The sequence below is a fragment of the Xiphophorus couchianus genome, chromosome 4 (genome assembly GCF_001444195.1).
Source record: "Xiphophorus couchianus chromosome 4, X_couchianus-1.0, whole genome shotgun sequence".
NCBI classification, from domain to species: Eukaryota; Metazoa; Chordata; class Actinopteri; order Cyprinodontiformes; family Poeciliidae; genus Xiphophorus; species Xiphophorus couchianus.
Window position 1 is genome coordinate 12,295,119 of NC_040231.1, and position 14,706 is coordinate 12,309,824.

At 38.1% G+C, this 14,706-nt stretch overlaps 1 protein-coding gene across 1 annotated transcript in view; it reads left to right on the forward strand.

Annotated features, from left to right (window-relative positions):
* itsn2b (intersectin 2b) overlaps positions 1–14,706 on the forward strand; it is a 48,018-nt gene that overhangs the window by 24,880 nt on the left and 8,432 nt on the right. Inside the window, exons 19-29 of the mRNA XM_028014661.1 lie at positions 15–136; positions 1,626–1,877; positions 1,948–2,144; positions 3,491–3,537; positions 3,655–3,821; positions 4,160–4,190; positions 4,460–4,581; positions 5,978–6,074; positions 6,164–6,355; positions 13,305–13,426; positions 13,526–13,632. Of these exons, the coding sequence (XP_027870462.1) occupies positions 15–136; positions 1,626–1,877; positions 1,948–2,144; positions 3,491–3,537; positions 3,655–3,821; positions 4,160–4,190; positions 4,460–4,581; positions 5,978–6,074; positions 6,164–6,355; positions 13,305–13,426; positions 13,526–13,632 (1,456 nt within the window). The remainder of the gene's footprint in view (positions 1–14; positions 137–1,625; positions 1,878–1,947; positions 2,145–3,490; positions 3,538–3,654; positions 3,822–4,159; positions 4,191–4,459; positions 4,582–5,977; positions 6,075–6,163; positions 6,356–13,304; positions 13,427–13,525; positions 13,633–14,706) is intronic.

Here is a 14,706-nt window from a genome sequence, read left to right on the forward strand (position 1 = left end):
TCCCGCTGCTACAGGTGGACAGCCGAAGGCCGCGCAGCACAGGAAGTCTGCTGCCCTCACATCCTACAAAGCACTTTACCCATTCACCGCACGCAACAACGAAGAGCTCAGCTTTGAAGCAGACGAGGTCATTGAGGTAAAAACGTCACTAAAGAAACACAGCTGGTTTTAACGTTCAACGCTGATGGTTTTATGAAATCTGATTCATAAAGCTAATTAAATCCAGTGAGATTCTGTGTGAACGGTTTACAACCCCAAAGCGACCCGTATGCCCAGAAAAGATTGTTGACATCACACGTCAGAAACGACAATAGACGTTTATGGATCGATTTCAAAGTTTATTCAGCAATGGAGCCGACGACATCACTACCAGATCATAAGAAGACAAATGAAGCAGATTAAGAAAACAAACTCAACTAATAGCGACAACACTTGGTGGAGCATTAACTGTAACGATTTATTGTGATATGAAGCGCTTCAGTGGAAAATAGTTCTTTTATTAGTTCATAATCATAAATTTCATCCATTGTTTACGTCCTGATTTACCAGTTCGGGCTCTTTCTGTTGCATGTTTCATGTCTCTCACTCGGGGGCAGACGGTGTCAATTTGTCATGGCTAACTTTGTTATCACTTTATTATTATTTTCATTACTATAAGTAGTACTATTTCTATTATTATCAGTAATGAAATCTAGGATTGTAATATAGTTTTTTCATTACATAATACTTTTTCTTTCTCTTTTCTTATTTATGAACCATATTAACAGAAACACTCCGAATAACTAAATGACTGAAAGGACGATCATTTTTCACACATTTACTTTTGTTTCTGTGTCTGTTCTCTAAATCTTAATGGCTTTATTGATGTTTGCGCAGCAATTCTTTTACCTGTGCCATTATCATTTTTAAGATTTTACAAATGAAAAAAGTTTCCAGGGTCAAAGGTCAGCTTGACCCCCCTTAAAGAAAATCAAACACAACTTATAAAGTTTTGGAAAAACTTAGAGTTCACTGCACTGAACCCCACTGAAAACCTCCTGGTTATTCCACCAACTATTGATCTCTGAACTCTTCCTGAGTTAAAACATTAGTTTTGTTGTTTCTAAATGAACATTAACTTGTTTTCTTTGCATTATTTGAGGTCTGAAAGCTCTGCGTCTTTTTAATTATTTTCACCATTTCTTATTTTCTGTAAATAAATACAAAAGTTTTGCTAGCAATTTCAAAGACACGTTGTCAGTAGTTCATAGAATAAAAGAACAATGTTCATTTTACTCAAACATAAACCTAAAGAGTAAAATCAGAGAAACTGATCATTTTAAGTGGTCTCTTCATTATTTCCAGTGCTGTATAAATTAATTGTGCTATGTTTCTACAGATAAATTATTTGTAGCACTGTTGATTGGCACCAAATTTGTTGGATGTTGTACATATGGAATTGCTGCATGACCTTTTATGACCTCTGAAAACATTAATTAATATTTTTGTTAAATATTTATCAAAAAAAATCTCTGCCAACTTCTCTCAGGTGAATGTAGCTGATGTCTCAGAAGTTATTCTCTTGGTCAAAAGTCTCCTGCCTCCTTCTCATGATGTAAAAATCAGTCCTGTCTGTTTGCTGCCAGGTGGACGAGACGATGGAGAAAGAGGAGGGCTGGCTGTACGGCAGCAAGCAGGGGAAGATGGGATATTTTCCAGAAAGCTACGTTGAAAAGGTCGGCCCGTCGGATTCAGCTAAACTCACCGCTGCTGCTCCTCAAGTGTCGATCCAAGCGCAGCTTTCCAACGCGCTGGAAGCTGCAAAGGGACCAGGCACAAAGTCTGCCTTCACCCCAACGCAGTCTCCACACCCGGCTCCTTCTGAGACGCACGGACAGGTAACCACGGCGACCGCCTCCTGGTCCTCAGGCGCTTCGTTCGTTCGCTGAGCTGTCTCTTCTGTTGCAGCCGGTGGTGGGGAACGTTTTGGCTCAGGCGCTCTGCTCGTGGACGGCAAAGACGGACAACCACCTGAACTTCAACAAGGATGACGTGATTCACGTGTTGGAGAAGCAGGAGAACTGGTGGCTGGGGGAGCTGAACGGCGAAAAGGGCTGGTTTCCCAAAACCTACGTGACGGTCCTGGGAGAAGAGGATGGGTCAGAGTAAGTCATGAATCAGGGCTCCAGCAAAAGTTTATTATTATTGTTCATTTTCATGACCATAACTCAGAGCTAATGAAAACCCTAAATGGAGTTCACCTTAAATGTACAACAAGAATTTCAAATCCACAAATGTAACATTATGACCTAAACCAGGGGTGTCAAACTCATTTTCATTTTGGACCAAATCAAAAGTCTGAGTGTTGGTAAAGGGCCTGTTGAGACAGAATGTATTGGTAAAACCATTAAACTGTTAAAATATCAATGAATAGTTGTTTGTTTCAACATTCAGTAAGTGTTTCTTAAAATTAAATAATATTGAACATCTTTTCACACTGATCAGTCCATCCAGGATTTCATGATTTTGTGTTTTTTTTGCTATCAAAATAACAGATTTCATGGTCCTAACTTAGAAATACTTGTAAGGAATTTTCACGATATTTGCGCTAATGTGTGATGTTAAACGTGGCCTTTTGTGGATTGCTGTATGAGTTACAAGTAAGGCTGATGCAGCAGTCGCTTAAATTCAATGTTTTTGGCCAGTTTTGAGAAAATTTGCAGTAGAAATCAGAAGAAAATGTGGGGATTTGTAGATTTTGTGTGACTTTTGCAAGTCTGCAAAAACACTGGAGGGAATTACTGATGTAATTCGGAGTTTAGAGGGCCACATAAAAAGCTGCAGGGGGCCAGATTTGGCCCCTGGCCTTTAGTTGGTGACCTACACAGTCAAATTCTGTTTTTTCAGTCTGCTATATCTAAGCATGTTGTTACAAAGTTGAGTGGAAGGAAAACTATTGTAGAAAAGGTTGAACAAGCAGCCTGATATAGCCATATCTTTGGTTCACATGATGTGTTCTGTGGCTGGTTTTAGTCTGTCAATGCCGCCACATACAGACACGTCCAGAACCAGAGATGACACCAAGCAATTATTCCTGACTTGGGGAGGAAAAAATCTAGATTGTTGCTCAATGTTTCCATTATAAATGTGTTTTGCTTTTCATTTGGAAATCAAGTTCCAAAAGGAGGGAGGAGTCACATCAGCAAGCACAGACTTTCCCTCTTATTTTTTTTAATTCTTACCAACAATACTAAAGTCAATCAAGTCTTTAGATTAATGTAAGTTGTACTTGCTGTTCTGTGTATAATAAATGTCTGCTGGTACTGAGGATGAATGTTGTGGTGAAACTGAATCTGTAGCTGTTACTCTTGCTTTACCTGTCAGTCCAGTGTTTGTTCCAAACTTTACTGTTTACTTTAGGAGCTTCTATTTACAGAAGCTTGCTTTCTGTTTAGGATTCATGCAATACAAATGTAAAAGAATAATGAAGGAAGTTTTTCTCTGTTTTTAGACCCAAGAGCTCTACCTCTGATACAGTTGACACCCTTCAGCTTGAAGGTAGAGTAAAACTCAAGTAACTGTGGCTTTATACCATTAACACGGAAAATTGTCATTCTTGTCGCGTCTAACTGCATTATCAGTAGAGAGTATCTATTTTTGTTTTTGTCATTGCAGAGTATGTGGCGCTGTACACGTACGAGTCTCCAGAGCCCGATGATTTGACGTTCTCAGAGGGCGACGTAATCTTGGTGAGCCAGCGAGAAGGAGAGTGGTGGCGCGGGTCGACGGGCGAACACACGGGCGCCTTCCCCAGCAACTATGTCAAACCCAAAGAGGCTGACGTAAGGACACGCTGCACAAACTCTGAATAATGCTACACGGGTTCAAGACATTTTACATATTCATCATAATTTCTTGCAACGTAGAAATTGTCCTAAAGTAAAAAAGCACAAGAATGATCCCAATAGGTTTGTCATCCTGTGATGGTAACGATAAACTAATTGATAACATTCGCAAACTGAAATACAAAGTGTTTTGTTTTTGATAGCTTTTAAATTTATTTTGAAAAAATTAAAAATAAAGACCATAAAATATAAATATAGTATGTTATTATTATGTGTTCCTTTATTTTGTGTGAATGTTTATGTAGAAGTTAAATTGAAGTTCTTTTTTCTCTTAGACATCAAGTGTATCTGGAAAGAAAAAGCAAGGTAAGCTTTTATGTTTTTCTTGTTTAAGATTTTCGACTTGGTGTCCTTTGACTTTTTATGCAATTACTGCTTATTAAAGCAGTAATTAAGTCAGTGTGCAGTCACAGTAAAAAGAAAGAGCACTTTGAAGACACACTGGTGTACTTTGCTCAATGTTTGCTTTATTTAACTCAATTTTATCAAGTGTACCATTTTCCTAAGTAACTATGACGAATGGAAATTAAAATCTTGGTCATAAATGTAAAGTTATGATGATGTCATGTGTGCAGAGATCGCTCAGGTGACCAAAGCCTACAGCTCTTCTAGCCCGGAGCAGCTGAGTCTGGAAAGTGGTCAGCTTATCCTCATTTTCAGCAAGAACCCATCTGGTTGGTGGCTCGGAGAACTTCAGGTGTGTGATAATTATATTTCTAATATTTTTAAACATTCCTCAACACTGTTAACAGATAAGCGTCTTTGTTGATCAATAGCCGTTTGTGTGACAACGAATTACCATTGGCTGGCTCCTTTTAAGTAAATATTAACATTTTGTAAACATAACTTGTTCCACCTTAGCTCACTTCACACAAACAATCATAGCAGCACTATTCTTTCAGTCCCAACATCACCTGTGTTACACCATATTCTGTGACCACTGTATTTTGTGACCGTAGGAGGTTCTGTTGCAGTTTTACACTTCGCCATGCTAAAAAATGAAGAAAAAGCAACAAAAGAACAAAGAACAAGTAACATATTACCACTAATAATGTTATGGAAATATACATGGTCACAGAATATTATAGCTCTTATGAGATATTGTGACCACAATGAAACTTATTGTAAAATATTAAATAAAAACCAAACTGTTTCTGCTAACTCTCTTCTTCATCTTCAATATAATAAGTCAATTTTTATTAATGGTATAGGAACTGTTTCAGAAATGCAGAAACAGTTCTTTTACTTACTACAAAGTTACAGTGTGGTAACAATATCTCAAGGTGACGACCAAACTGCTAAGATGTTTACTTTTTATTCTTTGTTCAGCGTTTTCTTATTTTTCCTTTAGCGTTAAGCCGAAGTATGGTGTAAAACTGCAACAGCGCCTCCCGCTGTCACAACATACAGCGGTCACAGAATATGGTGTAACACTTGTAACGGTTAACAGCTAGCTGACAGCTAGCTTACTCAAGCTAACAAATAACACTTAACATTTACACACTCAGAGATAAATGGCCAACTTCCCCCATATTAGCATGGATTTAAGCACTGCTATAATTATATTACTAATTTGGCTGTTAACAGATAGATATGAGAGCAACATTGAGGGTTTTCCGTTGTTTAACAGCAGTTAGAGCGCTGAATTTCCGGTGGCTTGCTGAGTCAGGAGTATTCACTGTGGTCGATACGCCCTCTGGTGGCGAACTGCTGCAACTACACGCTCAATTGTAGAAATGCGGCTTGATGAATAATTTCCATATTAAAAAAGAACAGTCTTCAATTTAAACAAAATAAATAAAAAGGGAGTAGAATTTAATTATTTCCAATATCAGTTCTGTCACATTTTGTGCAATTGAAGTGATTTCTTTAATACTCTTAAGGTAAATCAGTTTGTGTTGACGTGTAATATGTTTCAATAAAGCTTTGCTTCTATCCATTCGCTCTCATAAGAGAAAATATGTGGTTTAACTTCATTATAATAATGTTATTCTTGTAAAAATCCACATGTTCTTTGTGGATACATTTTTCTGCATCCTCTCGTTGATTCAAATTTTGTGATCCGTGTGCGTTTTGATCTTCTCTGACTTCAGGCACGCGGCAAGAGACGTCAGAAAGGCTGGTTCCCTTCCGCTCATGTCAAAATATTGGGCTCCAACAGCGGAAAATCCACTCCTGCTCAACAGCCTGGTAAGACACAACAGCTCTGGATGCGACACCCAAGTAGAATAAATAAAGATTTTCATAAAAAATGACTCTTTTCCTTCCTGTTTTCTCAGTCTGCCAAGTGATCGCCGTATACGACTACACAGCGGCCAACCAGGACGAGATGAGCTTCTCTAAAGGGCAACTGATCAATGTTTTAGACAAGAGCAACCCCGACTGGTGGAGGGGAGAGGTTAATGGCGTCACCGGCTTGTTCCCCTTCAATTACGTCCAGATGACCACGGACAATGAACCCAGTCAAAAATGTGAGTAAAACTCAAATTTTTCACAACATGAAAGCAAAGCAGTGTGCATTAAAACTGGGGCTCTTCTTTGATTCTCCATATATCTGAAACTAATCCTAAATCTGCTGATTTATCAAATTTTACCTGTGATCACTAATAATTTCTGATCAGTTCTGCTTTTCTCCTCATTGACCATCCTGTTGTTTCCCTCTTTTCACTTCCTACTTTATTTTATTCCTCCTTTCCTCTCTCTTTCCCTTCCTTTGTTTTTCTCCTTCTAGGGCGGTAGAAAGCGTCTTGCTCTTCCTCTTCTCCTCCTCCAGGCCACAGAGACCCACTATCACACTCTGTTGCTTTAATGGGGCGAAAATCTGGACTTTCTGTCTTCTAATTATTCCACTCTGCAAACTAAACCATTTGAGGGGAAACCAGAAAAGGAGAAATGTCTTCCTTTATATAAATAACGGGACTTGGAATGATTTTTGGCTCACTGTGTTGAATCTCTGGGTTGTTGAAACCTCTGTGCCTTTAATCCTTGCGTTTTTTTTGTGTTTGTTTTCAAATTTTGAACTGGTGTGGCTGAATCTGCAGGAAATTGTGTTAAACGGAGCGATAGTAGGTTTCTGTTGTTTGTCTTTCCTTTCTTCTGCTTGTCCTTGTATTCAGATATGTTTCTTTTTTCACATTTTTAGAAGTTTTAAATCTCAAAACAACCTTTAGTAAAGGATTAAAAGATCAAGATTATTTTTTTTAAGTTGGAAAAACATGGGATAGGCATCTTGTTTAGCCATGGATTGTATGTAAAAGATGGACACAGCCTGCTCGCCCCCTGCTGGTCACCAGAAGGAATGCAAACAGCTGCATTCTCTCTAATTGCCAGCAGGGGGCGATCTTGTGTTTGTAAAAAGCCTATGGCCCTTCTCCCACAGCCTTTGACAAAACACGTCATGGAGCCACAGCTGCCATATTTGGTCATTCCTGCTCATTTCTCTATGTGTTTTCAGAATGAACACTGCCTTGCAAAAGTACTCACTCCTCTTTTGAGCACAAATTTATTCGTTTTATTGGGATTTAATGTGACAAACCAACACAAATTGGTGTATAATTTTCAAGTTAAAGGTAAATTGTTTATGTTTTCCATTTTCTTTCAAATCAAAAATTTAAGTGTCTCAAATTATATGAGCTTCCTTTTAATAAGACATAAAATTATGGAGAAGTTCAAAGCAGAGTTACGTTATGAGACAATATTCTTAGTAGGGCTGAAACGATTAATCAGATTATGAACTGATGATTGAAATAATTGTCAACTAATTTAGTAATCGAATATTAAGTGGACTATACAGACAAGTGAAATAGCACATTCAGAGTAATAATTAAGACAAAACCTCATAAATGTATTAAAATGAAAAAATACCCTCTCTCTGTTAATCTGTTTTACTCAAAACTGACGTGTCTTAATTTTAGCTTCACCTAGTAAAAATCTGTTTAGAAAAACAAATTAATAAAAAAAACTCTTATTAGGAGCCTTTTGTTATTCAGCTATTAGTCGATTAAACCAAAAGTTAGTCACCAGATTGGTCCTACACTGTATTGATGTTAAATCAAGCAGCTTTTCACATGTAAGAATAATTTTTTTTTTGCATCATATTCATCCTCCGCTACAAATGACCAAGTGTTTACTATAGAATTTTAGACTAACACATGTTTATTTTCTTATTTAAAAAGCATTTATTCATTCATTTTTAATGTATTCCGAAAATAGTAGGCTTAAGTGAAAAATCTGGAGATTTATTCGCTTAATTGTTAAACTAAGCGATCGATTAATTGGTAACTAAACAAATTTTTAGTTGCAGCTCTAAATCCAAGCTGTGAAACCATCATCCAGCCTGAAACAAATCATAAGTGGCAAAAAATACGAGACTACGAGGAAGTTTGACTTTAGAGCTACAAGTTCAGATCAAATCATATTTTAAATTCTGCTGAAACTTGTAATTCCTGCCGCACCGACACTTTGCATCCAATCTCACTGAGCCTGAGATATTTCACTGCAAAAACACCAAATCTTACCAACTATTTTAAGTTTAGCTTCTAGTGCAAATATCTTATTTCACTTGAAATAAGTCAAAACTAACTTACAAGTAAGTCTTTGGCAAGATATAGATGCTTCTTTTAAGTGAATAATTCCTTAATATTGGTTAAAAAGTACTAGTTCCATTGGTAGATAAAGTTACTTATAACAAGACAAATTTCCCATGGTATAAGTGAAATAATCTGCCAATGGAACAAGTACTTTTTTAACCAATATTAAGAAATTATTTACTTATAACGAGCTTCCATATCTCACTGATAAGTAATACAAAGTAATTAACGTGGAAGGCTAAATATGTACACCTTACTTTTTAGGTAGTTTTAATTAATTAAGACTCTGATTTGTTATTTTCCTTCCACTTTATATTTATGCACTACATTGTGTTGATCTATCATGTAAAATCCCACAAAAATACACCGAAATATTCCTGTAACAGTTCAAAATGTGGAAAGTCTTGTGAAAACTAATGCGAGGCATTGTGGAAAAGCTTAGAATCCCAAACGGCGTCTCTGATTCAAGGTTGTTTTTTTCCCCCCGCTGTCTTGGCTTTCTTTTACAGACAAGCATTGATGCAGCTTTGTGACATCTCCTGGTTCAGAGGCGCCCTTTGACCCCCCACATTCTCCTCCGTTCCTTACTAACAAGACGGCTATAAACACCAAAGGTTCTTCAGTCGCACCTTGAGCAGACTGTGTGAAAAGGCCAGTCAGAAAAGGACTTTTCTTCTCTCCCAAATCTGTGAATCTCACTTTCTCCAAGTGCAGGATTTAAGTATTCCTAAACTCTTATCTTATGATTGTCTTTTTGCAAACAATGAACAAATATAGATTAAAAGTAACGGTGAAGTGGATGGGGCTTTTTGTGGACCAAATTCAGTCAGTGATTAAGGTAGTAGAATCCTAAATTCAAATTAATACTGAAAGAAAGGGATGTTGTTGTGGCTGCGTCCATCTTTTATGTACTCTGTGGTTATGAAACGTGTGTTTTTCTTCTTTGGTTTCTCATGTAACATTTGCTTGTGTTTAGATTTAATGCCAATGAAACTCATTTGGGTCACAGATTTAAAATATATATATATATTTAAAAGCCATAAGTGGTGTTGGTATTGCTGTTACAAACAGAAAGTTGTGTTTATCCTACACCACTACAGGGATTTAACTATTTTCTTGCTGCTCTTATAGATTTTCTTGAGATGTATGAATTCAGAAACTGCACTTGTGATTAATTCTTTGCAGCGGACATAAAAAATCTTCACATCCTCTTAAAATGCCGGCTCCGACCAACATTAATCATTTCAGACCTTTTTCCACCTTTAATGTGACATTTTTCACAAACCAACTAAAATCCGTTGGAGAGAAAAAACCTGTTTCTATAGGTTTTCACACTCTGGACATGACGTACAACCAGCAGAGGTTTCTGTTTACGACTTGGACTTCCGTAAGGTCTGTGGGTTAAAAGACGAAAGTCTTTTCTTTTACAGAAAATATCCAGGCCTGACTAAAACATCCTAAAAACAACTCTACACACCACCAACAGAGCTGGAATTTGTTTACTAAATCATTTGTCTCCATAAGCCGCATGCAATTAGGCTTTAGATTCCTGCATTTTTTTTTTTTATTGCTCGGGTTCATTTCTAAACAAAGTAGACGCCACCTACTGGAGAAGCTCAGAAATGCACCCTTCGGTTTGGCAAAGATTTAAAGATTCTTACTTACATTTATAAGTCACATTCAATAGCCATTACGCCATTACCTAGCAACCCCACCCGAGCTCAGCCTGTCACCTCGCAACCCCACCCGAGCTCAGCCCGTCACCTAGCAACCCCACCCAAGCTCAGCCCGTCACCTAGCAACCCGCGCTGAGCTCCAGAACGTTTATATCAAAACTACTGATATAAACTTCTAGTGGGAATAGTTTCAAGTGGCTTTTGTGTTGTGAGATTTCGAGATGAGTTTAAAAAAGTCTGTTTCGTGTCAAAAGAGAAGCAGTCCTAATAGTTACAATAAAGTATTTTATTAGCTTGAGGCCTACAAAGACAAAAAAACATTACAATAGTTTATTTATTTTTTTCAAATGGTCATTTGCCAATTGAGTATTTTACTCAGATTCTGTCATATAGATCCAAATCTCATACAAGAAATAAACAGTTTATGATTTTTTTCCAGGAGGTTAAATGTTATATCATATCATACATCTCACAAGTGAAAGGAAAAATAATTTTTCAATTACCTGTTTTTACATTCATTAAAAGGGAAGTTGTATACACTGATCTGGGTGTTTTATTATGACATTTACAGAAAAATTTCATAGTAAACATACTTTGTGAAGCATAGTGGTGGCAGAATCATGTCCTGTGTTACTTTTCTTCAAATGGAGTTTGTGTTTTCAAAGTGAACAGTCGTAAATATGAGCCGGTTTTGGTCCAAAACCTTTTGGATGTTTTAGTTTCAGTTCCATCAAATGTCAAAATCAGTTTTGTTGAAAAAGGTTTCAAATTAACTATGATGGTCTTATGTTTTCCTGAACACTAAAGCCTACCTTCTATCAAGTTTATTCACATTTTTGACTGCACTGTCCTATTGATCAACAATTACCAAAACATTACTGTGTGATGCAAACAAAAAGAAACTCAGGTTGTTGCATTTCTTTTTAAATGAGATGAAACTGTAGTGAATGTATTCATACGAAGCTGCTGATTGTGTTAGAAATTCAGAGCTTTTAGCAGAACAAATAATGGCGAAGGTGTTAGTATTTTCTGGTGCTGGTCGGTGTAACTACTTTTGCAAATCTGCCTGATACCGAATATTTTTTCTGATTCTCAATAAATAAATAAAGGGTTATTTGAGACAATGCTTCAGTCAAGTATTTTTCTTAAACATGTTTTTTCATCTTCAGAAATCTTGACTGTGTTTGTGTTTTCTGTGCTAACACCATAAATGTGATTTAGGTGACCTCATAAATGGGTTTTTTCTCAATCATTTCTGAATTTTTCCCAAATGGATAAAAATTTTCTCCCATTTTTAACACACCTTTCTACGTTTTCTAGGAAACATTTGTAAAAATCATTTTGTTTTTTTCGGTTTTCAAACTTTTTCAAGGTGGAAAAGCAGAAAAACGTTTAGCCTGTATCGTCTCTAAACAGGCCAGTGAGTAAAGAGGGAAAGGAGGAATTTCTCTTACTGTTTTGGTACAAACAGATTTCAGAGCGACGAGGAGATAAGAGCTCAGACGAGACAGGCAGGAGACGAACAGAGAGGAAGCTGTAAAACCTGAGCAGAGAGAGTCGGTGGTAGAAATGGCTTCAGACGGCAGATTTCAGTTTTTAAGGCTTTGGGATGAGGAAGAGGAAGAGTTTAGGGAGGAAGAGGAAAGAAATAACTCTGTTAGTGAGGAGCAGCCACTTTGTTTGGGAATCTCACAATGGCACAGGTGTGATCTTTCAGATGGTAAGTCTTAATTTGCTGATTGAAAATTTCTGTCCTTTTTTTTCTTTTCTCATTCCTTTAAAAATGGAACATTTTTGTACTTCCATTTGAGTCTCAACTGCTTCTAAAAACAGAGCGCTTAAAAAACTTCCAGCTGTTTTCTGACAATAAGTTACTTTTTTGTTTTGGTGCCTGGAAAAGGGTAGAGTGCCTTCTCCGGGTCAGGGGGGGTGTCCTGCCCCAAGTGGAGGAGTTTAAGTATCTCGGGATCTTGTTCACGAATGGGGGAAGAAGGGAGCGGGAGATCGACAGGCGGATTGGCGCAGCGTCTGCTGTCAAGCGGGCGCTGTACCGGTCCGTCATGGTGAAGAGAGAGCTGAGCCAAAAAGCGAAGCTCTCGATTTACCGGTCGATCTACGTTCCCACCCTCATCTATGGTCATGAGCTTTGGGTCATGACCGAAAGAACGAGATCGCGGATACAAGCGGCCGAAATGGGTTTTCTCCGTAGGGTGGCTGGGCTCTCCCTTAGAGATAGGGTGAGAAGCTCAGTCATCCGGGAGGGACTCAGAGTAGAGCTGCTGCTCCTTCACATCGAGAGGAGCCAGTTGAGGTGGCTTGGGCATCTGGTCAGGATGCCTCCTGGACGCCTCCCTGGTGAGGTGTTCCGGGCACGTCCCACCGGGAGGAGGCCCCGGGGAAGACCCAGGACACGCTGGAGAGACTATGTCTCTCGGCTGGCCTGGGAACGCCTCGGGATTCCCCCGGAGGAGCTAGAAGAAGTGGCTGGGGAGAGGGAAGTCTGGGCCTCCCTTCTGAAGCTGCTACCCCCGCGACCCGACCTCGGATAAGCGGAAGAAGATGGATGGATGGATGGATGGATGCCTGGAAAATGAGCCTTTTTAATATCCTATTTAAATGTGATTATTAAGTCACATTTTTTGGGCACTACGCTGTTGCCTAGCAACCCCAACCAATCCCAGCCCGTTATCTAGCAACACAAGCTGAGCTCCAGAATGTTTTTACACGCTGTACAATGGCAGCTGGAAAAGACAAGTGTTTTGTTGTCTTCCTGCATTCTTGTTGTTTGTGCAGGAGGCTCCACGTCTGCTTTTCAGAGATGCACGGTTGTATAATTGCACATCTGTTTCACGTGCGAGTGTAAACGCTGAGTTTGGATTGAGGCCCTAAAACATTTCATTCAGAAAGAAACTCAAAACAGGCAGAACTGATCAGACTAAAATCTGTTTATCTCAGAATGATTTTCTTAAAAAGAAATGTGATGAACATGTTTTGTTTAACCCATAGATCTAAACTAACCAGTTCAAGGAAGCATAAAGGTCACCTTTAAGAAAGTTTCAGAAATGAACTGTTGTATTTCTTGTCTTACAATCAGAAGCTTTAAGCTGCCCACCGTTTGTGGCTGAAATGTTGAGATTGTTGCTCCTGTCCTGCAGGGTGTTCAGACCCAACCAGCCTGGACTCTCTCAGCCCCCAGGAGAAGAAGAGGCAGGGCTACATCCACGAGCTGATAGAGGCGGAGGAGAGATATGTGGAGGACCTGCAGGTTGTACTGGATGTAAGTTAATGAAAGTAGCACAAATAAAACATGACGAAACATTTGCTTTGCTCTTCATTTCATTTCTGCACATTCATCTTATTGCTGCCTTGGTTGCAGGTTTTCTACAAGCCGATGTCTGAGTCGCGGCGGCTGAATGATGCAGAGATGGCCATGATCTTCGTCAACTGGAGGGAGCTTCTGGCCTGCAACAGTAAACTCGTGAAGTAAATATCATCTGGTGGAGCGAACAGAACCAGAAACAGATGAAGTATTCAGCGTTTAAAAAAAATAATGTTTTAAACAACTTTGTGGCAACACCTCTTGGCCTGCTTTTGTTTTTTTCTAATGAAAACCTGATATTTGTAATGAGTCCCCTGATCCAACACTTTGTAGAACCATCTGCTGGACTTTGACTAGGCCAGAAAAACAGCTTTGGGCAAGTTGCTAAAATTTGGACTGCATTTCACAACATTTGGTGGATTTTTAGAATGTTTTTATAGGAAAATTTTTATCAAAATAGTTTTCAAGATTGTAGAAAAAGCAACAAAAAAAAAGAGTAAATTTTTATGCAATGCCATTTCCTTTCCCTCATTTTTAATTTATTTATTTTTAAATGTCTACAGTCTGTTGAAAGTGACATCATCAGTGATTAATAGATAGATTTGATTACAGACTCATAGTCCAGATCACATAAACAGGGAAGAATAAGAATATATACAAATACAAAATAGAATATACTTTATTGATCCCCAGCGGGAAATTGCTCATTCGTTGACAAGCTACTCCATCTACGGCAGGGCTGTCAAACTCATTTTTGTTTTGGGCCTAAACAAGATCATGGATGCTCTTAAAAGGCCGGTGGTGCCAGAAAGTATTGATAAAACCAGCGAACAAACCTTTAAAATATTAATAAATTCTTTAAATTACTTTATATTGACCATTTTTTCACATTGATCAGTCCTTCCAGGGTTTTGTGATTATTTGCAATAAAAATTAAATATCTGTGGTAGTAACTTAGAAACATTTGCGGTAATTACACACACGTTTGACAGTAAATGCAACTTCTTTTTTTCTTCGCTGTAATGATCATGGTCTATAATTTGACATCAATTAAGGCTGAGGCGGCTGTTTAGTATAAGTTGGAATCACTTAAACCCGATGATTTTTATCATGTTTGCCAAAACCTCTGCACTAAATTTACAGTTATGCATTAGCGCGAAAAAGTGCGGGAGTTTGACACGTGATCTAAGTGTTAAATATGAATAATACAAATATAACCACAAGATATAAAGTTTATA